Source organism: Eubalaena glacialis, chromosome 13, assembly GCF_028564815.1.
Source record: "Eubalaena glacialis isolate mEubGla1 chromosome 13, mEubGla1.1.hap2.+ XY, whole genome shotgun sequence".
NCBI classification, from domain to species: domain Eukaryota; kingdom Metazoa; phylum Chordata; class Mammalia; order Artiodactyla; family Balaenidae; genus Eubalaena; species Eubalaena glacialis.
The window spans coordinates 93,240,740-93,267,530 of NC_083728.1; the positions used below are offsets into that span (position 1 = coordinate 93,240,740).

General features: G+C 48.2%; 1 protein-coding gene across 8 annotated transcripts; it reads right to left on the bottom strand.

The window, feature by feature from the left end:
- Positions 1-5,878: 5,878 nt before the first annotated feature.
- Positions 5,879-24,649, bottom strand: CHST12 (carbohydrate sulfotransferase 12). Of its 8 annotated transcripts, none has more exons than XM_061208718.1 (3): positions 24,586-24,649; positions 7,990-8,193; positions 5,879-7,602 (listed from the first exon to the last, which is right to left on the bottom strand). In XM_061208718.1, exon 3 carries the CDS (start codon positions 7,526-7,528, stop codon positions 6,260-6,262), a length of 1,269 nt encoding a protein of 422 aa, XP_061064701.1. In that variant the 5' UTR covers positions 7,529-7,602; positions 7,990-8,193; positions 24,586-24,649; the 3' UTR covers positions 5,879-6,259. The 8 variants fall into 8 exon arrangements, with proteins under 8 accessions (XP_061064701.1, XP_061064697.1, XP_061064698.1 ...); XM_061208714.1 differs by having other exon boundaries at positions 7,990-8,250; positions 24,581-24,648; XM_061208715.1 differs by having other exon boundaries at positions 7,990-8,250; positions 24,586-24,646.
- Between the last annotated feature and the right edge of the window lie 2,142 nt (positions 24,650-26,791).

The following is a 26,791-nucleotide window of genomic DNA, read 5'->3' on the forward strand; positions in this document are numbered from 1 at the left end:
ACAATTTTTAACAGATTTTAACACCAGTTGAAACCATCACATCAACACCCTAATTCATCCAAGAAAATGTATTCACAAGGTCAACTTTCTCTTTTCTTTTGAGAAACCCATTTTCCTAAATAGGATGGCCAGCCATCTAATGATAAAATAAACAGCTTTACTATCATCATTATTATTTTACTGGGTGAAAAAAGCATTTTAAAGGTTCCTACTCCAGATTTGCTTAAAAGATGTACTCTAGCCCAGGGCAGAAGCCCTAAGACTGAAAGTCCCTGCCAGCCCCCTCGCTTGCCCCCTGGACGTGGCTTCTGGGTCCTGCAGGGCTGGGACTCGAGCTCGGCCGCGAGGGTGAGCGTGCCGGCCACGGCAGCTATCCTGCCTCTCGCATCTGGGAAGGTCTGGAGGCTGACCCAGCCATCACACGCTCTTTCCCTCCTGCTCTGGTCTTCCCTCTGGGCCTGTGGGAATTCTTGAGATGAGCACGGCCAGCGGCCTCCGCTGACCCAGCCCAGGGCACTCACTGAGCACAGGCCCTCGCACTCGGAAGCTCTTGAGACACAAGCAGAGCATTGGCCCAGAATCCAGGACGGGCAGCCATGTCTCTGCTAACCAACCTCGTGTTTTGGATGGTGCTTAGAGAGGGAAAGAGGTGGAGCCTCACCTTCTTTCATGCGAGGATTCAGAGCAGTTTAGACTCACTGCCACTTCAGAGGTGGTAATTTCACAAGATAGCAGCAATGAAAGCACAAAATGTATTGTTAGCTCCCCGGCCCAAGACAAAGCCACAAAGAGACACAGAACTGCAGCACAGTCTCCAGGCCTCTGTCAAATGGCGTATTCTATCAGATCTACCTGAGCGGCAGTGGTCTTCTTTTGCATTTTGATTATACAAAAACCTTCTATTTGAGTGTCGATATATCACCACACACAAAAAAAGGACTATAAGAAGTCCACTCGCAGACCAGTTTGCAGAGCCCTTCGCTCCAGGCACCTCTGCTGACCATCAGGGCCAGCACGTCCCCTTGCCCCTCCGAGGAAGCATTCTTCCCTTCAAAGGTCAGCACCATCCCACTCAAACCTGCACGCAGCCGAAGTGTGCTCAGTCCCCGAAGGAGCAGGAAAGTTCTGGATGCCCAGGCTCTGAGTTGGGTCAAGCACTCCCCAAAGACCTGAGCTATACATTTCAGATCCAGCACACACGCTCACGGTCCTGCCAGCCTCCAACTAGGACTGCAAGCTCGCACACTCAAAATTTGTCAGGTGCAGACGCAGTAAGACAGGCCATGTTCATTCATCACCGACAAAGTCACCCAACAGATCCTTGTCCGCCAGCGTGATGGTGCCATCACCGTGAGCAAATACCCTCCAGATGGTGACCAGGACAGCCAAGTTGAATCATTTCGGGCAGGCCTGAGGGATGACATTTGGTTTGCATCTGAAGTACCCAAGGGCAAAGGCAGAGATGAGTTCAAACCAGGTGTCTTCCTCATTAGCTTCCCTCTGGATGATGCATGATGAAATAATTCCCCAAAGAAAAAATATCCCGCAGTCCCTTAATCTCTCTGCTGGTTTGAACTGGCATCCCAGGGGGGCCCTTTGCCAGCCACTGGGCCTTGGTAGAGTAAGGGAGTGTCTAGAAAGTTTCGTGATGCTGATAAACTGTTCACGCCTACATGAACAACAGCCAGTATGCTCAGAAGGTCAATGGCTTCTCTTCACTAACGGGCCCTCTTTAACCCTAGTTTGTCGGATCCAGGGTAGAGATTAAATAGCGAGTCAGGATCCCATATGTTAAATGCCAGAAATCCGGCTCAAATGAGCTTAAGCGAGTGGAAACGACTGGCCCCCAACACCTGCAAAGCGCAGGTGGACCAGCTTCAGCGCACGTCCCCCAGGCCGTCCGCACTCCGCCCAGCCCTGTGCCCTCACCGTGCGGTCTGAGTCTCGGTGCAGCTCTTCTAGGAGTGGCTTCTGTCCCTCCAGTCTGGTAAAGCCCCCACCCAGAGGTTTCCAGCAGAGGGCACTGGGACTGATGGGTCCAGAATGCACTGGCAGCCTAGCCAGCGCTAAGGCATGGGTGGGGATGGCCTTGCTCAAGTCTCCTGGGCTAAGAGTGAGGGAGACAGTTATGGGCTCTTTGACCAGAAGGAGGAACCTGTGTCGGCAAAAAACAACAGACGTCGACCAGAAATAGTCCTTCCAAACTTTCCCTTTGGGAGAAGCACTTCACATTTTTAGATGAATTATGTCTGTGTTATCCAAGTTTTACCTGATCATATTTTTAGGTTTTGGAGTGTGGGGTGGGCAGAAAAGGAAGTGTAGTTGATCAATAAATAGGCAATAATTACCCCCGGATAATTTGCTCGGGTGAGTGGACCCCCTCGGGTCTGCATGATATCTGGAGCCTGTTACCCTGCAGGATGGGGCCGTTGAGGAGAACAGACCACCCTGGACCTTCTGCCAAGAGCATCACGCCGCCCCTCTGAGACGCTCTCCTGTCCAAGAGGGGAGAGCACAGGCCGAGGAGCAAGTCCCACCAGAAACCGAACTTCTTCCAGAGAAACTTAAGAAGGCGGCTCTGGGGATGCCAGCACATCCCCTGAAATCCTGCCGCTGGGAACCCATCTGGTGCCATGTTTAATCAACAGGGCCGGCACGGCTGGTCCAGAGCTAGGTTCCCCCCCACACAAAGGTGCAGCCAAGGCAGCAGATGTCTGGGGACACGTGCCTGTTGGGGAAGGAAACAGCACATTCACAGACTACACACTTCACCTGTGGGGCCTTGGAACTGCATGAGGGAGGCATCCCTGAGCTCCCAGCCGCCGCCAGGGGCGGACCAGCCTGCTTCTCTCCTCCACGCGGGTCTCCAGCCCACGAAGGCTCTCGAGGTGACAAGAGTGGGGGGGACGAGGGGCAGGGAAGGGACAGGGCAGCCTGGCCAGCTCCTGATGGACACAGGCCTCCCTCAGCAGAGGGCCGTGGGAGCCAAGCGTGGAATACAGCAATCCTCGTTCTCTCTGAGAGGAAAAGGGAAGCAACGGCATCCTCCAAAGGGAAGGGAGAATACAGGAAGGGAACACAAACACATTATTATTTGAGGTGAACACTTAGTTCCCCAGAAACAGTGCAAGTTGTCCTCAGGAGCCCCACAGACAACACGGTGCTTAGCAAGTGCCAGAAGTCACAGGGAGTGAGCTCTAAGCCCACTCAGGGTCAGTCACCGAACCTCCACCAGCCCTGGCCACCTTATTATTAAACACGTGGGGAGAATGACGGCAGCCCTCCTGGCTCTCAGCCTGGAACGAGGCTCAGACAGCATCATTCATCTCCTCACTCACTCAGTAAACAGTTACCGTGTGCCCGCAGCGTGCCAGGCCCTGCTCTAGGCACGGGATGAACGGGAAGGAGACTCCAACTGCGACAGGGGTTATCAGTGTCCACGTCTGAGTGCAGAGATTCGGCTCTAATAAAACCCAGGGAAGCACAGTCCTGGAAACCTCAGGTGGGCTCCACGTGCTTCAGAAGGGAGCTTCCCAGGGCAGGCAGGTCAGACAGGCATGCTTCTCACAGCTTCTGCTTTGCTCTGTCCCCAAAACCCGGCCTTCTTCCCTTAGGCTCCTGTCCCATCCCAAGGATGGGAATGCCTACCCTGCCCCTTCCAGCCCTGTGCTCCCTGCTCACCAGCTCAAGGGCGGTCCCTGCAGTGGGGAGGCCAGGGCAGCCCCTCTCACTGCCCATCAGCGGCAGAGTCGGGTTAAAGCCCCACCTTCACCAAAGTATGGATGCGGGCACACACTAACTGCACCGGGGAGAGAAGTGAGATCCCAGCCTTTGCTGAAAAACAAGCTGAAAATTCTCCAAATAGTAGAAATTCCTTAAAAATAGAGGGTAAAAGCAATACAGCAGAACACTGCCTAAATATTCATTAGAAGCCATAAGTGGATACGCCGTATCAATGCGTGAAAAAGTGTACCAGACACTTTTAGAGGAAAGAGGACCAACAGTCTCTCTCTCTCACACCCCCCCACCACCACAACAAGCGTGCTAAACACCCGGGTGAGGTGGAAAATGCACAGCACCAGGGTCAGGAGGCCCAAGTCCAGGCAGGCTCAGATGCCCACAGCCTTGCGTGTTGGGCGAGTCTCTCCTGCGCCCTCTCCCTGACTGTAAACGGGTGCAGCGCCCTGGAGGCTCAGAGATGACACGAGAGAGGATTCTGTACCACAAACCACAGTGTTATCAGGACTGTGGGTAAATGTGTTGATGAGGGCTGGAAGACGGAGGCAAAATAAAGAATTTTAAGTTTATGGAATTGCCCTGTTAAATTGTCTAATTGTACAGTATCAATTTAAAAATTTTTATAGTATCTTAGCCAAAAAAAACATGGAGCCAAATTCCTCTACAAGATACTACTGTGTGGGTCAGGGAAATGGCACAGAATAAAAGGAATGAGTTCTCAGGCTCATGCCCCAGAAAGAGGCGAGGTGCGGGCTTCCGCTCTCTTCCTGGAGCCTGTCTCACCGCCCCCCCCCCCCCGCCCAACACACACCCAGACCAGGAGGACCTTCTCCGCCATCACATCCTGAGTCATCCCTCCGGCACAGGCAGCAGCTGGGGCCCTGGCACAGGAATCTGGATGGCTGTGTGGATGCAGCTGGCATCCACTCCAACAGTCCCTGGGCCTCAACATCCCTGCAAACATGCCTCCGACACCCAGAGAAACCGACCTACTGGGTAACTATGCAAAGAACCAGGAATATGGAAAGAAGGAGATGTGGCCCTGTCCTTAAAAAGCTCACAACCCAATGAGTTTTGACATCTGTCTGAATATTCTCGAAATGAACACACTTCGGTGAAAAACTCCCCCCAGAGGCAGATGCCTCTCCAGACAAGCACTCTAAAGCTGGACTCCTCAAGTTTGCGTACCGGCTGCCGACTGTCTTACAGAAAGAAGGGAAGCTTCCAAAGGAAGCGGTGGTTTCTAATACTGTGGAGCCCCAAGCGGCAAGGTGAGCACCGGAGGCCCGGGCTCCAGCCACACACAGCACCACCTCGCAGCTGGGAAAAGCAGGGCCACCACCCGCCAAGGACACCCGGGGGAAGGCCTTCCACGTGTTCTGCCAGCTCTTCAGGAACTGGGCGTCTAGGACCAAATGCTACAGATTAAGAAGACACGGTCGAATGTGATGCCCAAACGCCACGAAATGACCGCACGCTTCTCACCAATTATGGCTTCAGAGCAAAACCTGCGAAGGAATTTGAACCAGATGTTCAGAAAGAGCCTTCCTGGACCAGCAGACACCTTCACCGAGGCAGGGCCATCGAACACGAAGATCCCTGGGTGAGTCACGTCCTCGAGGGAATGTCCCTGAAGCTGAACCGAACCAGCCAGCTTGGCAATGAGACTCCCACCTGGGCCTCGCCCTGCTGATGCTGGGGACGCATTCTAGGGATGAACTCCTACCACACCGCCCCTGCTACTGCAAACCCTTACATCCGTGACTGACAAATTAAAGGAGGCAGCTGGAGTTAAAATCCAGCCTCTGTGACTGTGACCTGGATGTACGATTTACCTTTGATATGATCTCAAGTATGAAGCCCTTATTAACAGCCTTCCTTTTCACACGTATCACCTAATAAGAGAGCTTTCACTTTTGAAGGATTTGTCTGCTACCCTTGCACAAACACAGTTAACGCCTGATCTCAAATTCAAGTTCCTCCTTTTTGCTGAAGACAACCAGGAACCCTCCCTTCCTGAAATCGAGATTCTGAGGCCTAAGCGTCAGCCACTACGTCGCTTGGAGCCCCTTAATGAGCATCTGTCGCTCCAACGAAATAACCACAAGCGCAGGCAGCAGGAGCAGATGTAACCCTTTACTCCACCATTTCCTTCTCCACTTTTCATATTAAATATCTGAAATATATTAATCTTAAAAAACAATATTAACACAGTACTCAATGAATATAGGGAGGGAGTAAACAGCAAGTCTAGACTGCAAAATCGTAGGGTATTTTACAAACTAGAGTGTGGGTGTGGTCAGTTCCAGGTGTTTCCAGCTGACTCGCCAACAGGAGCACTGTGGAATTCTGCGATGTGTCACACCAGGAGAGAAACAAAGCCATATAAAAATATACGCGGCGACGCATCGCTCCATCCTCCGGGAGATGCTCGCGGTACCACAGGCCCTTCATTCAGGTTTAAAGTAACAACACAAGCACTTTTTTTTTTTTTGGTGTTCAGGATTTTCCCCTAACGCCTTCAGTCTCTAAGTAGATGTTCAGGCTTGGGGTAGCCAAAGAGGACAAAATCTGCTTCGTAGAGTTTGTAAAGCTGCTGCCTCCAGGCCAGCGGAATTTTGGCGAACCAGCCTTCCTCCCAGCTGCTGGCAGTTCTGTTCCGGTAACTCGGGGGGAACTGAAGCAGCTTGTCCACCTTGAGAAGCCGGAGCAGCTGGGTGGCATCCTGGTCCAGGGTCTCCAGTTTCCCCACGAAGTCATAGTCTATCTGGCAGGGGTGGCAGAGGCGGTGCACCTGCCTCCAGTGCTCGTTGAAGGGCGCCAGCTTCTCGGTGTGAGGGTCCAGCAGGTACTGGATGAAGTTGGCGAAGGACACCTTGAGGCCTGCACTGAAGGCCTCGCTGACCGACTTGGGCAGGCTGGTGTGGTTGGAGTACATCTTCAGCATGGGGATGGCGAACTTCTGGTAGAACTCTTCGTTCTCCAGTTCGAACTTGCTGCGGAAGGCCGAGATGAGGCGGACGAAGGGGTCCCGCACGAACAGGAACTTGGTGTACTTTTTCAGTTTAACCTTCATGAGGTGGCGGGAGAACTTCCCGTAGCGGCGCCAGAACTTGTTGAAAGTCAGGTGGGTGCTGGAGTTGTGGACGTACTCCCGGGGGATGTCCAGGGGGTCACGGTAGGGCGTGCCCTGGTCCGAGAGGCTCTGGCTCAGGACGATCATCACGCGCTTCCAGTTGGTGCAGGCCACCTTGGGCACATAGCAGTAGATGACCCCGTGGCGGTCGTCCACGATGAGGTGGTTCAGCTCGTAGTTGGGAATGTCATCGAAAGAGCGCTCCTTGGTGGGGAACACAAAGCTGGCGTTGGCGCAGAACCCCCTCAGCACGCTCCTCCGTTCGGCCTGCCGCCTGTCCGGGTCCGGGGTCTGCTGGGCGTCGTGGCTGGACCAGTCGTAGCCCCGCACGCTCTCTTCCATGTTGCTGAGCACAGGCTTGCTGGAGGCCAGCAGGGAGGGCTGCTCCACCTTTTTACCCAGAAGGACGTTCTGCTTCGCATGAGCACTGAGGAGCTTCTCCAAAATCTCCTCAATGCTGGCGGTGAAATACTTCTCATTCCCTGGCTTGGGGCTGGGGAAGGGCTCCAGGATATGAGGCCTGGAGAGGGAAGTGTGCAGGTAGAAGTGGGCGGTGCCCATGTTGTCCCAGTACACGATGATCAGGAGGATCATGAAGACGGACCCCAAGACCAGCCACAGGCGGAAGAACCGACTTTTGGTCATTGTGTCCATGGATGCGGGGGCCTCGTCCCCGGATCCTTTCACTTCAGCTTCCTGTAGAGACCGGACGCTGCCCTCCGAGGAAGCTGGAAGGCAACAGAAGCCAAGTTAAAGGTTAAGGTCCTCTCGCAGCCTGCGGTCCTGATAGGATGGTGCCTGCTGCCGTCTCAGACCCAGTGGCCCTGCTTTTCCCTCCCTCCTCCACCCTCCGTGAGGTGGACTTTGGGGGGCTGCCTGATGGGGAGCTTCAGCTTCTCCAGGTGATGTGACCCATGAGGCTTAGGAAGGCCCAGAGGGTGAGTGTGACTGGAGATCCCTTACCACCGCACTGAAAGGGGGAGGCCGGACCCAGACCAGCCCCCAGGCGGGAACGCAGACCCTCGTGAAGAGTGGGTGTGAGAATGAAAGGAGAGGCGCAGCGAAACAAAACACGGTAACAAGAAAGTTAAAGCTCAGTGCAATGCTGAACTCACCCCTTCTCCCGCCCAAACCCCTTCTTCTGTGCACACGTCATCCAAACAAACACTTGAGACGGGCCCCCGTGTGAGGCCGACAGCGTGCTGTGAGCGGTGCAGGCTTCTGCCGGCTCTCAGCCTCCTGGTCCACAGCACCTGTACGAGGAGGGGCTGTGCAGGCCTGAAGTGAGATTCGTGTCGGGGCTTCAGCTATCTGGAGGGCTGTCACGTGGGAGAGAGAGCAGCTTCAGAAGATACAACTCAGAAACTGAGTCGAGCCTAAGGAAAGAACACTAATAATTATAAGTGGGCCAAAACCCAGAACGGGCTGTTTTTTAAGCCATACTAGGACTTCTATCACTGCAGGCATCGGGGCACAGACAGATGGAGCACGTCTTGGGGTGTTCTAGGGGAGGGTCCCGCACTGTGCACCCGCTGGGACATCTCCCAGTGAACACTTCTGAGTCTATATTCCTCGTATGCATTCGACTATGTGCCTGGTATCTAATACATTTTCATAAAATGAACCTAAAAGTTCATTAGGCAGAAATTTGGGTGCAGTCTCTATCCACCTCTACAGCTGTGTTTCCTCTTAATTCACTTTTTTTAAATGGAAAAAGTAATACATACTTATGGTAAACAGGTCAGCAGACAAAGGGTGGTGTGGGCTTTTACACCAAAGGAGCTGAAACGACCATCTGACAGAGAAGAGTACATTCTCTGGTCATCGTCACCTTCATGTAGTGTTTCCTGAGCCCTAAGAGCTTGTCATGTGCTCCCACGGAAAAAGGAAGAGCAGAAAAATCTGGTGACCCCTACCCTGAGGGGCGGCGATCACACCTCCTCTCACCCACTCAGGGCTGTCGGCCATGTGCTAGAGTCACACAGCTAGATATTTATTGTATGTTATATATTTATTATATAATTATTACACATTATAAAGGTAATAACCACACTACAAACATCATGAAACAGGAAACAGGATTACAGGTGAAATATCCTGCTGTCTCTTGCACAACTGCTGCTGGTACTTTAGCTCATTCCCTTCGAGTGGGTCGTGGGTGTGAGTGGAATAAGAACAAGTAACACTGCAACAGCTTTTAATACCCTTTTAATGGTAATGGTTAGGATCACACAACTTTACAGCCTATTTTTAAAACTAGATCATAAGCACCCATGTCATTAAAGTTTTCAAGACCATCCCTTCTCAAGGATGTGCAAGGGCGAACAGTTTATAAAGATGAAGGTGAAACCATATTAAAAAAAAAAAAGTTTGCCAAAGGCTGAGAAAGCAGCAAAGGGAAAAACTAACTTAAAATGTCAAGTGATTTAAGAGATCAGTTTTCAATTTTAAGATCAAGACTAATAAACAGAGTAGAGATGATGCAGCATCACAGTTACATCTTGTGGACACAGGCATAGCCACAGATCAAGGATCGTGCTATCAGCCACATACTTATAATGCTAAGTACCAGAACTACCTGGCCTGATAACCTAATTACCTTGACTTACTTTTCAGTCAAAAGGTAGTATATGCACATTAATAAATGCCAGTGCCTACAACATTTTGTAAAAACTCTGACTCTCTTTACTAATAATTTAATAAGACTTCAATTTAATTGCAAGGAAAAGACATGGTCAAATATTTTTTGGATAATTACTATATATTGATAACATCTTCTTAATAGCAGCTGCCATTTATCGACCTCTTACTGTGTGTCAGGCACTAAGATGCGCATTTTACACACGTATGTCACGGCAGGCGCTCTGCACACAATCTGGGGCGGGGGTGCAGCATAATCCTCTTACAGTTGAGAAACTGAGGCCAATCAGCACCTGAGAAGATGCTCAATGTCACTAAGCATTAGAAAAATGCAAATCAAGACCACAGGAGACACCACCTCACACCCACCAAGATGGCTACTGAAAACAAAAACAAAAACAAAAAAACCCAAACCAGAAAATCACAAGTACTGGTGAGGATGAGAAGAAGGTGAAACCCTTGTACACTGTTAATGGGAATGTAAAATGGTGTAGTCACTGCGTAAATAGTATAGAGGTTCCTCAAAAAATTAGAAATAGAATTGCCATATAAAGTTACCATGTGATCCAGCAATTCCACTTCTGGGTCTATACCCACAAGAATTGAAAGCAGGGTCTTGAAGAGATATTTGTACACCCATGTTCACAGCAGCATTACTCACAGTAGCCAAAAGGTGGAAGCAACCCATGTCCATCGATGGGTGAATGGATAAACAAAATGCGCTCCATCCATACAATAGATTATTATTCAGCCTTAAAAAGGAAGGAAATTCTGACACCTGCTACAACATAGATGCACCTTGAAGACATGATGCTCAGTGAAATAAGCCAGTCACAGAAAAGGACAAATAGTGTGTGATTCCACTTATATGAGTCCCTGGAGGAGTCAAATTCATAGAGACAGAAAGTAGAAGGTGGGGGCCAGGGGCTGTGGAGGGGGATGGGGAGTTAGTGTTTAATGGGGACAGAGTCTCAGTTTGGGAAGATAAAATGAGTTCTGGAAATGGATGATGGTGATGGTTGCACAACAATATGAATATGCTTCATGTCACTGAACTGTACACTTAAAAATGGTTACGGTGGTAAATTTTATGTTACGTGTATTTTACCACAATAAAAACAAATTGGAGGGAAAAAAATGAATTAGAGCTGTAACAGTGGACTTGGAGGAATTTCCAAGAGGTATTGTTGAAAGAATAAGGCAAATATAGGACAGTGTGTGAAAAATAAACAAAGCTAAATATGGTAGAGAGCTGTAACAGAGGCTAAACTTGGAGCCTGCTGCCGAAGCCACAAGTTACCCTTACAACCTTGTGCAAAAGCTCCACAAGCCGACTTTACCTGCAATTTGCTTATTAAGCAAACACAGTTTTAAAAATTTATAATTGGGGGGCTGTTGCACAAAAGCAAGACAGGTCTTCCCCTGGGACAGCCAAAACCCTGTCTGGTTATTCAGTGCGGAGACTGGTCCCAAGAGCCTTGTCTTGCCCTGGAGTCCTGCCACGTCACAGCCCCTTCCAGGCCTTTCTAAATCAAGGGGATGAGCGCCTACACACCAAGCTGAGGCAGCGTTTACCGATGAAGCTGAGGCCATGGTTCGTTTTTAACATCAAGGAACAGGGCAGTCCTTTGTGTTGTCATTTCTAACCTCAAACATGCCACAAAAACAGCATGGAAACAAGACTGGCTGAGTCTATTAAATGGCCTGTGAGAGTAGTCCTTTGAGAAGAAAGGACTGTGGCTACTTCAAAATATGCATGGAGCACAAGTTCCCAGTTTCTCGGAAGAGTGGAGAATAGAGTCAAGACTACCACATAGCATCGCCAGCAACAAGTTTTACTTTTTAAAAGGGAGTAGGACATCTAGGAATTTCTGGCCCAGGTGCCTGGGCAGCTCAAGCTGGACAATCTGGGTGACACTTCCTTGTCTTCTGGGGGTGAGAGCAGTACCGTGGGGAAAGCCAGGCTGAGAACCGAAGACTGCTTCAAAAACATGTCAGAGGGGGCTTCCCTGGTGGCGCAGTGGTTGAGAATCTGCCTGCCAACGCAGGGGACACGGGTTCGAGCCCTGGTCTGGGAAGATCCCACATGCCGTGGAGCAACTAGGCCCGTGAGCCACAACTACTGGGCCTGCGCGTCTGGAGCCTGTGCTCCGCAACAAGAGAGGCCGCGATAGTGAGAGGCCCGCGCATCGCGATGAAGAGTGGCCCCCACTTGCCGCAACTAGAGAAAGCCCTTGCACAGAAACGAAGACCCAACACAGCCAAAAAAAAAAACTATAAAAATAAATAAATAAATAAAAGATTACTTTAAAAAAAAAACCAAAACATGGCAGGGAACAACGATGACCTCATAATTTTTCATTCAAAAATAAGGGCATTGTTTCCGAACATAAATCTCCCACTATTTCAAAACGCAGTCAACAAAAGGCCCCAGAAGTCTTGAAGAAGCAGAGCAAGAAGAACCTTCACAGAGGAAGTGATCTACGACTGGCTGATGCATATCAGTCTCAGGCTTCTGCCCGCAGCAATAGAACTGACAGCAAAGTCTATCCAGAAGTTTCATCTTTGGGGGGCTGGTTTTCTACAAGGGTTTTGTCAAAGGCCCTTGTAAACACTACTGATGAAAGAATTAGGTTGGGTTTAAACCAAAACACTGTGGCTAGGTGGAGTTGTTTCTTAGCTCAAGGTGGGGTTGTTAAACATTTCTTCTCACACATGGCAGGGTATGATGCCAGGGGTAGCTTGGCAGCCCCAGGAAGCAAGCACCCCGTGCTGGCCGCCCACATAAGGCTGCTGGTCTCAAGGAGCCTTCACACCAATAGCAGGCAAGAATCCGGGAAGATGGGGTGGTGTGGAGCAGAAAGCTGAGGGCTGACCTCCTCACACTCAGATGTGTGTCATCCTGACATATCTAGAATAGAGGGCCACAAGGCCAGACTCATACTAAGACCCGTATAAGGGCACTTCCCAAAATTTGATAGCAGAACTGACAACTACAGTACAAAAAGGTCAGGTGGTATATGCTGGTTAATTTTACGTGTCAACTTGACTGAGCTATGGCTGCCCAGGTAGTTGGTCACACATTCTGGGTACGTCTGTGAGGGTGTTTCTGGAGGAGATTAATGTTTGAATCAGTAGGCTGAGTAAAGCAGACGGCCCTCCCCAGTGTGGGTTAGCCTCATCCGATTTGTTGAAAGCCTGAATAGAACAAAAAGGCAGAGGAAGAGAGAATTCCCTTTCTCCACCCGACTGTCTTTGAGCTGGGACACCGGTCTCATGCCTTCAGACTTGGACGAGTACTAGAAGTCTCACCAGAAGTCTTCCTGGTTCTCAGGCCTTCAGACTCAGACCGGAGCACACCAGCAGCTCTCCTGGGTCTGAGCTGCTCAGCTTCCGTGACCATGTAAGCCAATTCCTCATGATAAATCTCTTTACACATACACACATACCTTATTGGTTCTGTGTCTTTGGAGAACCCTCACTAATATATCAATATTTATTTTGTCATATGGACTGGGGTGTGTGTGTGTGTGTGTGTGTGTGTGTGTATGTGTATTTACTACACATTATAGATACAAGTGATCAAACCAGTGAGAATTAAACAGTGGGTGGTAATAAATGGAAATTAATGTATCTACCATGGTGGAAAGGAATGTTAAATGCAGAGAATTTCAGCCACTATCCAATACAAGTATTCCAGAGGGAGAGGTTAAGATTCATTTTTTTCCCATAGAGATAGTCTGTTATTCCAGCACCATTTGTTTAAAAGACGGTTCTTTCCTGATTAAATCACTTTAGCACCTTGCTTTTTTTTCCTTTTTAAGTCAGGTTTATTGAGGTATGATTTATACACAATAAAACGCACTCTTTTTAACTGTACAGTCTGATGCATTTGGGCAAATGTACACTATAATTAAGATATAGAACATCTTCATCATCCCCCAAAGTTCCCTTATCCTCCCCCAACACCCAGCTCCAGGCAGCTACCAATCAGTTTTCTGTTCTATAGTTCTGCCCTTTCTAGAATGTCACATAAATGGAATTATACAGGAAGTAGCCTCTTGTATTTGGCTTCCTTCACTTAGGAAGATGCTTTTGAGATTTGTCCAAGTTGTTGCTTGTGTCATTGCTGGGCAGTACCCTACTATATGGATATACCACTATCTGTTTATCCATTTACCAACTGATGAACTTTGGAGTTCGCTCTCCTTTTTGGCTATTATGAAAAAAATTGATGTCAACTGTTTTTGCATACAGACTAGTTTTTTCTTATGCTGAGACTTTCAAAAAGTCAAAAAGATTGTATTAAAAAATATCAAGCAGATTTGTAACCTCCTGGAAGGTTCTGTAAGATCCATAACAGTAGATGTTCTGTAATAAAGCTTAGAGACTCTATTTAAAGACCAAACTGACCATCAAAATATGATATACAAATCTTAGATTATCAATACTTTTTCAATTATAAAATTTTACGGGCTCAAGTGATTATAGCAAGTTTGCAGGACACAAGGTTAATAAACAAAAGTCAACCACTTCCCTATATATCAGCAATGAACAAGTGGAATTTGAAATTAAAAACACAATTCCATTTATTAGCACCCCCCAAAAGTAAAACACTTAGTATAAATCTAACAAAATATGTACAAGATCTATATGAGGAAAACTACAAAATTCTGATGAATGAAATCATCAGAAGAACTTAGGAAATGAAGAGATATTCCATGTTCAAAGTGCTAAAGGACAGGAAGACTCAATATTGTCAAGATGTCCGTTCTTCCCAACTTAATCTATAGATTAATCCCAACCAAAATCCCAGCAAGTTATTTTGTGGATATCAACAAACTGTTTCTAAAGTTTATATGTAGGAGCCAAAGACCCAGAACAGCCAACACAATATTGAAGGAGAAGAACAAAGCTGGAAGACTGATGCTGCCCGACTTCAAGATTTACCATAAAGCTACAGTAATCAAAATGGTGTGGTATTGGCAAATGAATGGAGAAGTAGATCACTGGAACCGAACAGATAGCTCAGAAATAGACCCCCATATAGTCAACTTATTTTTAACAAAGGAGCAAAGGCAATACAAGGGAGCAAAGACAGTCCGTTTCTGCAACAAATGGTACTGGAACAACTGGATATCATGTGTAAAAAAAAAAAAATTAAAAAAAAGAATCTAGACACAGACCTTCAAAAAAACTAACTCAAAATGGATAATAGGGGGCTTTCCTGGTGGCGCAGTGATTGAGAATCTGCCTGCCAATGCAGAGGACACGGGTTCGAGCCCTGGTCTGGGAAGATCCCACATGCCGCGGAGCAACTGGGCCCGTAAGCCACAATTACTGAGCCTGCACGTCTGGAGCCTGTGCTCCGCAACAAGAGAGGCAGCGATAGTGAGAGGCCCGCACACCGCGATGAGGAGTGGCCCCCGCTTGCCACAACTAGAGAAAGCCCTCGTACAGAAACGAAGACCCAGCACAGCCATAAATAAATAAATTAAAAAAAAAAAAAAAGGATAATAGACCTAAATGTAAAATGCAAAACTATAAAACTCCTAGAAGGTAACACAGGAGATAATCTAAATGACCTTGTGTATTGTGATGCCTTTTAGATACAACATCAAAGACAATATCCATGAATGAAATAACTGTCCACAGAAAGATCTGTACAAGAATGTTCACTGTGGCTTTACTCAAAATAGCTACAAACTGAAAAGAACCCAGAGGTCCATCAACAAGTGAATGAATAAACAAACTGTGGTGTACTCATTCAGTGGAAAACTACTCAACAATAAAAAAGAGTGAACCACGTACTCACACATCAATACATGCAACAACATGGATGAATCCTGCAGATATTACACTAAACAAAAGTACCCAGACACAAAAGAGTACACACCACATGATTTCATTTATACAAAGGTTATAAAAGGCAAAAATAGTGACAGAAATCATAGACTGCAAAGGGCCAGGAGGAAATCTGGGTGATGGAAATGTTCTATTATATTGTTTGTAGTGGTAGTTACACAGGTAGATATATCTGTCCACATTCATGGAACTTTACACTTAAAATGTGTGCATTTTATTGCATGTAACTTATACCTTGATACATTTGATTTCAAGGGGAAAAAAATGTGAGCAGTCTTATTAAGTCAATCACCAGAAGCTAAAACTTTTCTCTTCAGCACAAACACTATGAACTAACCAGCTGTCACTGATTGCTACAACACAGAATAAAAACACCAGCACTGAAGCCCTACGCAGACATTTGGAGATCGGGACGAAAAGGAAAGGAATTCTGAGGCCAAGTCCAGTCTCTGCTGAGTGGCCTGGGATATCTCTTCAAGTGTGAGTTTCAATTCTTCACCTATAAAACAAGAACAATCAAGGTCTTTCTGCTAACCGGAGCTACTGAGAGGACAAAAATGAGAACATAACAGCTAAGTGTTTTGTAAAATAGTAAAGCATGTTCTTTAGACTATACCACTGGTCTTATTTATCTTTCTATTTCATCTGGCCCTCAAATATTTGTATCATATAAATATAACATTATTTTTATTATTACTCATGCTTTCTACCAATAGCCAGTTATCAGCAGTCAAAGAAGAATGTTATGATTTCAATTAATTTTATAATAATAACAATAGCTAATATGTTTTCCAAAGTGCTGTTATAGGCCTTGCATATCTTAACTTATTTAATCCTCCCAGTAATTGTGATAAAGTTAGGGCAAAACAGCCAGGCAACTTACCGAAGTGTGTACACAGCTACAACTGTTCAGAGCTGGCATTTGAACAACTGATTTGAGAGCCTACCTTCCCAACCACTACAGTCTACCAGCCTCTACAGTAAATATTTAATGCAGAATTGGTTGGTTTTTCTAGACACTCAAATTTTTATTACCTTTATTTCTGAGAAAATTTGCTTTTCCTTGTCCAAATAACCAACTTCTGAGCATTAAATCAAGTGACATGACCTTCATTAAGAAGTCCAGGGGCTTCCCTGGTGGTGCAGTGGTTGAGAATCTGCCTGCTAATGCAGGGGACACGGATTCGAGCCCTGGTCCGGGAAGATCCCACATGCCGCGGAGCAACTAGGCCCGTGAGCCACAACTACTGAGCCTGCGCGTCTGGAGCCTGTGCTCCGCAACAAGAGAGGCCGCGATAGTGAGAGGCCCGCGCACCGCGATGAAGAGTGGCCCCCGCTTGTCACAACTAGAGAAAGCCCTAGCACAGAAACGAAGACCCAACACAGCCAAAAATAAATAAATAAATAAACAAATTTTAAAAAATTAAAAAAAAAAAAGAAGTCCAGGGGGCTTCCCTGGTGGCGCAGCAGTTGAGAATCTGCCTGCCAATGCAGGGGACACGGGTTCGCGCCCTGGTCTGGGAAGATCCCACACGCCGCGGAGCAACTAAGCCCATGAGCCACAACTACTGAGCCTGCGCGTCTGGAGCCTGTGCTCCGCAATGGGAGAGGCCCGCGCACCGCGATGAAGAGTGGCCCCCGCTCGCCGCAACTGGAGAAAGCCCTCGCACAGAAACGAAGACCCAACACAGCCAAAAATAAATAAATAAATAAATAAATTTAAAGTTAGGGGAAAAAAAAAAAGAAGTCCAAGAATGTTTCAAGTTTTATTCACTTATGCTACTGGCAAAGAGACCAGAAACTACCTACTTCTTTTCCAGCTTTGCAAAGGCAAATAATTCACTAAGGTTCTCATGACTGTAGTCAACAGAAATTTGGAAGGTTTGTTAGTGCTCTCAACATTTACTCTCTGCACCCTGTATGGCCCAGCCCTGCAATTGATGCTTTGGTGTTGGATTAAAACCCCCATTGTAAGGTGTATTTTCACTTCCGTGCCACCAGCACTGGGGGTTTATTTGCTTATAAAATTACTTCACTTGTATTCGGTTAACCCTGAGAACTAAATTTGACAGTGTATCCAAATAAAAATAAGTAATAAATGGGCACATTGATGAGAATGAAAGGTTGATGTCCATCCCAGAAGACCTGAATGAAAACTGAGCCCAAACTTGGCCTTTGAAATAAAGTAACTTCCCACAGAGGTGGCCCACAGCACACTTGGCTATCTGCTCACATTGGTGTCTTCGTCCCTGGTCTCTAAGCCCCGTCGGTACCTCACAAGTAGGCAGGGTATTAGTGTAGGCACACCAGTCCCATATTCCCAAACTAGATTTCAAGTTCTTAGGAGACAGGGATCATGTCTACTATATCTTCTATATTCCTCGCAACACTCAAATATTTGTTGCATGGCATTTGACTCTGGAATCCAAATAACTCATTTCCCAGAGTTAAGTCAATTCAAAGAAATTATTTCAAGGGAAAATAGATAATAAATTTCACTATGATTCGCTTAAGAACCTGATTAGGGCTTTAACTTCAAATATATGCAGACCCTAACCCCTCTACTGCCCTACCTCCTCTGTGCACCCCGCCCCCCAGGCCACCACCAGCTCTCACCTGTTACTGCAACAGCATCCGACTTGTTCTCTCACCTCTGCTCTCCTGCCCATACTATCCTCTTTAAACCCAGCAGCCACGGTTATTCTGCTAAAAGTCAGATCATGTCATGGCCCTGCTCAAAACCCTCCAATCTTTGGAGTCCAACAGCTTCCCATTTCCAGTCCTTACAATGGCCCATGACAAGCCCTATATGACCGGGATCCCACACTCTCATCCCCTTTACTCCCCGTCACTGGCCCCACTCTAGCCACAATGGCCTCCTTGCTGCTCATCAGCTACACCAAGCAGGCTCCCACTGCCTAGCCTGCACACACCCAGGGGATCCTGTGGCTCAGCCTGGCACCTCCTTCTGACCTCCGCCTAAAGCTCACCTCATCAGTGCGGGCTTCCCTGATCACGCCCCACCCTGCATGCCCCATCCTCCGTACCTGCTTTTTCTCCATGTCATTTGTCATTACCTCCAATATTATAGATTCACTGGTTTATTTGCTTATGGTCTATCTGCACTAGAATATAAACTTTAGAAGGGAGGTACTTGACCCTTCAAAGTTTGTCATAGTTGTAGCCTCAAGGCTATGAATAGTGCTTGGCATACAGTAGGTACTCAATAAAGAGTTGTTATGCTAACAGAAACAGATGAACATGACTGACCCTGATTTCATAATTTCTGAAACTGGGTGATAGGTAAAGAAGAGTTCATAAAACTATTATCTCTACTTTTTAAAAATATATTATTTATTTATTTATTTTTGGCTGTGTTGGGTCTTTGTTGCTGCGTGAGAGCTTTCTCTAGCTGCGGCAAGCAGGGGCTACTCTGTCGCGCTGCGCGGGCTTCTCACTGCGGTGGCTTCTCTCGTTGCGGAGCACGGGCTCTAGGCGCGCAGGCTTCGGTAGTTGTGGTTCTCGGGCTCTAGAGCGCAGGCTCAGTAGCCGTGGCGCACGGGCTTAGTTGCTCCGTGGCATGTGGGATGTGGGATCTTCCCGGGCCAGGGCTCAAACCCGTGTCCCCTGCATTGGCAGGCAGATTCTTAACCACTGCGCCACCAGAGAAGTCCCTATTATCTCTACTTTTGGATATGTTTTACAATTCCTTTATAACAAGTTAAAAGAAAAGAAAAAAGCTAAAGAAAGCACCAAATCTCCGATATGTGACCACAGGCAAGAGACAGGATACAGAGAACAATGACAATAATGGAGAGGAAATAAGAACAAGTAAACTCTCCCTGATAAGAAAGACAGCCTGGTGAGTGACCTAGCTGCACACAAAACAGGCAAGAGTCTGGCCTCTTCTTTCATCAGAGTTGGAAGCTTACTGCTTTGTCTTTATTTTGATCAGCATTATGCATGTATGCTAAAGGATTAAATTGTCCCAGGAGTTTACTACACACACAGTCCCCAGTCCCTTTCTTTCTCATTACCCACCTCCATCTTCCTCTCTCATTCTTATTAGCTGAATCTTTTGGTGTCACCAGCTACCTCTAAGCAATAGCCCTGGGCGATAAGCGATGGTTCAGCCTGAACATCATCTACTGACTTCCCCAAATGGTGGCAGGCAGCTGGCAGAAAGGTAGTCTCTCTTTCCTCCCCTGGGCCCTCCAAACAACCATGCCCTTCTCATCTCCACGCCTCCTCCAGACAGGCATATCATCATTTTAATTAGAGCAATATTCTATGTTTACATAAATTATTATCATTGCGCAAAGGCTATTCACAGCTGAGCCTTGCAGTACACTGTAATTATCTCTTTCCTGCACAACGGCTTATTTTCCCTGGAACTAGTTAACAGTCTTGTGTTTTCGCTTGCTTTGCTTTCTATGTACTTAATCTCTAATACAGCCCCAACTCTGCCAACTGTCTAAATCTCCTCTCCAGATGTTCCAGAGCATCAGGTGCCCCATCAATTTCACATTCCCCAAAAAATCTCTTTGAGGAAACTTTGAGGCTCACGTCACAAGATACCTGCTCTCATGCCTGGTGCCTGGCCTGGTTGGCATCCTAGCCTCTCCATCTCATCCAGCAGATTCTTTTCACCTCTCCTCTGAGGATAACCCTGTCTCCTCTAGCCTGTCTTTCCAGATTCACCACCTCATTCTGGGAGAGTATGCCTGCCAGTCACTTCTTTAAAATACATGAGACAAATTTTTGGAGCATTTGTGAAAATATCTTTATTATATCCTCCTTTGCCTGAGTTTAGAATTCAAGGTGGAAAATATTTTCCTTCAGAATTTTGAAAGTAATGGTCTCTTGTCTCCCAGCTTCCAATGTTCCTGTAGATGGGTTCGGAGCCATTCTGCTTCATCCCGTGATGACCTGTTGGTGGCCTGTCTTTATTCTTTCTCAGAAGCTAGCATGATCTTCTTTGTCCAGAGTTCTGAAATTTCACAACAACGTGTCTTGGAGTGAGTGTGCACGTCTCTCTCGCCATGTGAACTCTCACTATTCAAATTCTGAAACAGCTTCAGATGCGCTTCCAAATAAACCTGCTTCCCAAACTCTTACTAGTCACTATCAGAAACTCGGTATCCCTCCCTATACAAACTTGCTGCCCACACTCTGAATATCCAAATTGGGAAGTGAATAGACAGGTGACTGAAGGATACCTGCATTTTCATCATGGTGCTGGTCACTCAGTGGGCCCCTTCAATGCAGAAAGTTTTGGTTCTAGGATTTACCTTATCATTTTGTGGATGATTTTATCCCATTTTATTTCTTGCTGAAACTGTTATTATTCAGCTGTCAATTGCCTAATCTGATGCTTTAATTTTTTTTCTCTCATTTTCCATCTCTTTGTTTTTCTGTTGTATTTCCTCAGTTCTCAACCTTTTCACCTACTGAGTTTTTTATTTCTTCCACTGTATTTTTTATATCCATGAGTTATCTTTTTGGATTTCTGAATGCTCCTTTAAAAAAAAAAAAAAGAGCATCCTGTTCTTGTCTCTTGCATGCAATATTTTCTATCTCCATGTGTGTATTAGTGACAGTATGCTTTTTAAGTGTGCTTCCTGCACACTCTCTATTGCTTCCAAGTGTGCGTTATGGTCTCTATCTTCCAAATCAGAGGTTTCTTCACTTGTCTTTGGTTATCTATTCCTATTTAAGGGGTAGGGGATTAAAAGAACTTGGGAGCTCTGGACCCTAGAAAGGGGTTATTAATTATGAGCTTCATTAGTGAGTGATCCAACTGGGCCTCCTTACTGTGGACCCCCTGATGTCACTATTTTTAGGTCCTTTCTCAGGCTACTCACTTTCCCCAAAGACTCTTCCATTCTCCTGCCTGGAAGGAAAAGTACCAACTGATAGTGTTCTGGGAGCCAAGCAGGTTCCATTCGCTTCATCCTCTTGGGTTCAGTACAGCAGTCCAGCCCCTCTGCCCCACTCAACTGCAACCGGTGCTTCTTATTCCTCTCTGAAATACTTTTAAAGTTCTCTAAACAGTTACAGAAACCACCACCTTGGTTAACTACAGGAAGTACTGAGTTACTCAGTCAGTTATCATTAAGCACATGTGTTGGCAAATGACTGGAGAACCATCAGCCCTGGCTGCAGCCACAGACCCACTAAGTAAGCGTGAAACTAACCACTACTTTCTGAAGAAAAAGATAAAGAAACAGTCTAAAAATTGAAACTAAAAACGTAAGTTTAAAAAAAATTATAAACTAGCAGCATTTGTTTCAGTATTATCAATAACCAGTCTCTTATCCAGGAATGGCACTTCAGCCTTGAGACCTTTCTAGAATAGAATCACCCACCAGCCTTGGTGACTGTATGGTAATGACAGTAAACTGCATTTCCACTGTCAGCCATCCAACATGCTTCTCTTCTGCCATCTATCCCTTTCCGGCTGGATTCCCCAGGATTCCATCCCCGGACACATTCTTTCTCTCCAAGAGCACATCTCATCCAGGAAGGCCCACAAATACTGCAAATTCTACAAGTCTAAAAATCAAATGCATTTTAGCCCCTTCCTTCTCCAAACCTGCTCCAGTATTCCTTATCTCAGGTACCAGCCCCATCCTCAGCACCCAAGTGAGAAACCTTGGTCACTTTTGCCTTTTTCCTTTCCCTTTCACCACATCCCACAGAGTGCCATCGCACTGTGGATTCTCCTGCTTGTTTCAAGCTGACGCCCTTCTCAACTCTCAGCCACTGTCCTGACCCACACCCTCTTCAAATGTACCCAACTCAGTCTCCACCTCCTGATACCCTGGATCTATCCTCTGTTCTCACTAGTGTTACTCTTCTAAAACGCATCTCTCACATCCCACCCAAAACCTTGACTACTCCTCACCAAAAGGATAAAAGTCCAAACTCCCCGGCACAGCATTCAAGGCCCTTTGGTCAGAAACCTCTTTCTGGCCTTAGCCTCCATTTCAATCCTCAAACCCCATCCCACAATGAACACAGGGACTCACTGCTCCCTCCCCTGAAACGTCCCATTCACTTCCACGCCTCCACATACCCTGCTGCCTCCACTTGGAATGTTCTCCCCAAACTTCACTCGTCTCTCAAGGTCCAACTCATATGTCATCTCCACTATGGAAAACGTCTACAACACCAAGAAACAAGTTTAGCTGCTCCCTCTTTCTTCACACTTTGTAAACACCTAGATGACAGCACGAATCACACGGTATTACAGTCAGGCTAATCATATTACCAGCATCTAGCCCAACCTGGCATCTTACAGATGATGAGAGGCTCAATGTTTGCTCAGATAATGAAGTAGGTGCACACTGAGTGAGTAACAGTGAACAGTACTGCTGGCCAGAAAATAACAGCCCAAAGTTTTATAAACCATCTGGCAAGAAAAATAAACATCCATGCATGTCCATGCAGGCACTCTCTAAATTCTCAGTAGGGCTACCTTCAGGTAACACTTTCCTTGGTGTCAGCTGACACTTTGGTGGTAATCATGTTGCAATATATGTGTATCAAATCAACACTTTGCACATCTTAAACTTATACAACGTTAATCAATTATACTTCAATTTTTAAAAGTTTTCCCGGACTTCCCTGGTGGCACAGTGGTTAAGAATCCCCCTGCCGATGCAGGGGACACGGGTTCGAGCCCTGGTCGGGGAAGATCCCACATGCCGCGGAGCAACTAAGCCCGTGCACCACAACTACTGAGCCTGTGCTCTAGAGCCCGCGAGCCACAACTACTGAGCCCACGTGCCACAACTACTGAAGCCCATGCGCCACAACTACTGAAGCCCACGCGCCACAACTACTGAAGCCCATGCGCCACAACTACTGAAGCCTGCACGCCTAGAGCCCGTGCTCCGCAGCTAGAGAAGCCACCGCAATGAGAAGCCCGCGCACCGCAATGAGAAGCCCGCGCACCGCAATGAAGAGTGCTCGCTGCAGCTAGAGTAAGCCCGCGCGCAGTAACGAAGACCCGAGGCAGACAAATAAATAAATAAATAAATAAATAAAACTGCCGCCTCTCAAACCACTAAAAAAAAAAAAAAAGTTTTCCTAATATCTCCTTTTTCACACTGACACCAGCCCTGAGTCACCTTCCCAAAGCCAGGTGTTCACAGAGAAGGCCTAAACTGTGTCCTGGTTTGGGGGCAGGTGAGGACCAGCTGAGCTGTTTCCCAGCTGCCCCCTGTCCGGACCCGCACGTGTGGGGACAGTACCCTCAAAGATGCGCTTGCATCCGCTCTGCCCCCAACCCACATTGTCATTCATCCCGGGTCTCCTGAGTCTCTCCGGCGTCTAATTATAACATAAATAATTCAATAATCACGGGAACACTACGGCTTGTTGTGCTCCGCGCCAGACGGAACCTCGGCTCCAGCCAACGGCTTGCGGGACATGTCTTGGTGGCTAGGAGCCCAAATGGAAGATATAAGTCCTACTGTTAGCGACTAATACATGGCTTCCTTTCGGTGCTTCTGGAGCAAAGGGTCATCTGAGTGGTACTCTTCCAGGACGCGCCCGCATCCGCCGGGTCTGCAGTCACAGGTCCGCGGTCAGCGGGACGAGGAAGTGCCCACGGCGAGCCAGGGCACCGGGCCGGGGGCTCCCCCCCTGCACGAGGCTGGTGGAGGGACCCGTGCGCCCGGGCGTCCACTCTCGGTCCCCGCGCACGGAGACCCCCGAAGGGCTCCCTGGAACCCCGCGCCTGCTCCTCCCTCCACACTCCCGACCAGCCCAACGGGGAAGCTGACAAGCGTGCAAGGAGGATTCCCGCCCCCCCCCCCCACCGCTGCAGGGCCGATGCCGGGCGGCCAGAAACGGGCGGGGACCAGCCCCGACGGCGGCAGCTGACCACAGCCGCGAGCCCCACCGCGGATGGGCGGCGCGCCGGGCGCCCCACGCCCCGTCCAGGTCTCCCTCATCCCCACAGGACCGGGGCTCAGAGACGGTGCGAGCCCGGCCAAGGTCACACAGCGATGGCGCGGGGGCTCGGCCCGGAGCCGCGCCGGACCCGCCCAGGCAGCTGAGGGGGCAGGACCCACCGCGCCGCCGGGACCCCCGCCTCGCGCCCCTCGCCTCACCCCATCTCACCCTGCGCCCCTCATCTCGCCCCGCGTCCCTCGCCTCACCTCGCGCGCCCCTCGCCGCACCTCCTCTCACCTCACCTCGCGCCGCCGCTCGCGCCTCCACCGCCTCACGAACAGCGGACCCTCTCGAGGCCGCCCCCCACCGGCCCCGCCCCCCCGCCCCTCTTCTCGCGAGAAATCGCGGCCCACGGAGAGGCCACGGAGGCCGAGGATCACCCCCTCAGTGCGCCTGCGCCCTCCGCACCGCCCGGGGCCTCCCCAACCAGTGCCATGTGGCGCCGTATTTACGGCCGGGAGCGGCCCCGCCCCCGGCCGCGGGGAGCCCCGCCCCCTCCCTGCGGCCAATCGCGTGCTGCCCGGCGCCCGAGGCCGGCGAGGCGTTGCAGACTCTCGGGTCCGGCGGGCCAGCATTTAGGCAAAACCTGCTGTCTACAGGACCCGTTCGCGAGCGCTGACTGCCTGCTGAGGATCCTGCTGCCGGGCCCTGTGTGGCCTTGGGCAAGTGACTGAACCTCTCTGAGGTTGTGTCCAAGTCCATCAGTAGGGTCGTGACTTCAGCCTGCAGGGAGCTAGTGACACCAGATGAGAGGGTGCGTGTAAAGCGCTGAGCAAGATGCCTGATGCATCGTCAGCACTCCCATCGTGGTTCTTACTGATTTTTTAAATTGTAAAATACCCATAACATATTGCCATCTTAACCATTTTTAAGTGTGCCGAGGGGCATTAAGTACATTCACATTTTGTGCAGCCGTTTCCACTGTTTGTCCACAGAACATTTTCTGTCAGTGAAGTTGTTCATGGTTCTTCCCAGTGGGTGGGCTGCCTTCTGAGGGAAAGCTAACAAGGGCCATGAGGAAATTTCAGTTGTGATTGAACTGTTCTGTATCTTGATTGTGGTGTTGGTGATGGTTACATGACTGTATACGTTTGTCAAAACTCCCAAAACTCTACACTCAAAAGGATGCATTTTGCTTATATATAAATTATACCTCCATTTAAAAAAAACTTTTAAAATGTAATTTCCTCCAGCCAAGATTTTGCTAATTATGAAGAAGTGGTGCAGGGGCTTCCCTGGTGGTGCAGTGGTTGAGAATCTGCCTGCCAATGCAGGGGACACGGGTTCGAGCCCTGGTCTGGGAAGATCCCACATGCCGCGGAGCAGCTAGGCCCGTGAGCCACAATTACTGAGCCTGCGCGTCTGGAGCCTGTGCTCCGCAACAAGAGAGGCCGCGATAGTGAGAGGCCCGCGCACCGTGATGAAGAGTGGCCCCCGCTTGCCACAACTAGAGAAAGCCCTCACACGGAAACGAAGACCCAACACAGCCATAAAAATAAATAAATAAATAAATAATTCCCATTTAAAAAAAAAAAAAAAAAAGAAGTGGTGCATAATGAAGATGAACTCATTTACCCAGAGGACTGCATTCAGAGGCGCTCAATTAATGTTTCCACTAGGCCAGCAATTCCCAACATATCCCCTGAAATGGGGGCCTGCAGAGAAGGTTCTGGGTGCCCCCTTGATAAGATGAAAGGGTTCTCTGGTCAAATAAGAGCAGGGCACAGGAAATAAAGTTTTAAACGTTTAATTGCAGCCAGACTTCTCAGACCCTTTGCCAGGATAAAGCATGTTGTGAATTGTAATGAATTTCCCTGTGAATTCCCCAGGCCCAGCCCCTGGGGGTGTTGGTAAAGGCTTCTTTGAATTAAGTAGATGTTCAGGTGCCCAGGAGCCAGAATCTCACACTGCAGAAGCCTTCTTGGGAAAGTGAACAGAGCACCAAGGTTGTTTGGGTGTGTGCCAGGACTCAGGGTCAGGAAGCCGGGTGAGGGTCTCAGCTGACTGGACCTGGAGCTGAGATAAATACCACCCTTCCCTGGGAGTGGGGAGAAGTAAGGCGGAGCAAGTTCAGAATGGGGCCAGGCCCCCTTTTGGGGTGATGAAATGTTTTAGAACCAGATAGAGTTGGTGGTTGCACAACACTGCAAAGGTACTAAATGCCACCGAAGTGTTCACTTTAAAAGGGTTGGTTTTATCTTAAGTCAATTTCACCTCAATTAAAAGAAAAACCAGTTCTTACATTAACAACCTACATATTTACTTATCCTCTCTGAAATAGCTACATATTACCTCCTCATTTACCTAGAGGGTAGCTGAGGCTCAGTGAAGTTCACCAACTAGCCAAAGACACACAGCTGCGTAAGTGACAGAGTTGGGGCTGGAAGGCAAATTTGGGGCTCCAGAGCCAGAGCTCCACTGCACCCCGGTGACCGCCTTGACGAAAGG

What these genes read in the sequence shown, in the direction of transcription:
- CHST12 (XM_061208718.1), bottom strand. Translation starts at nt 7,528, where the DNA reads ATGGACACAATGACCAAAAGTCGGTTCTTCCGCCTGTGGCTGGTCTTG.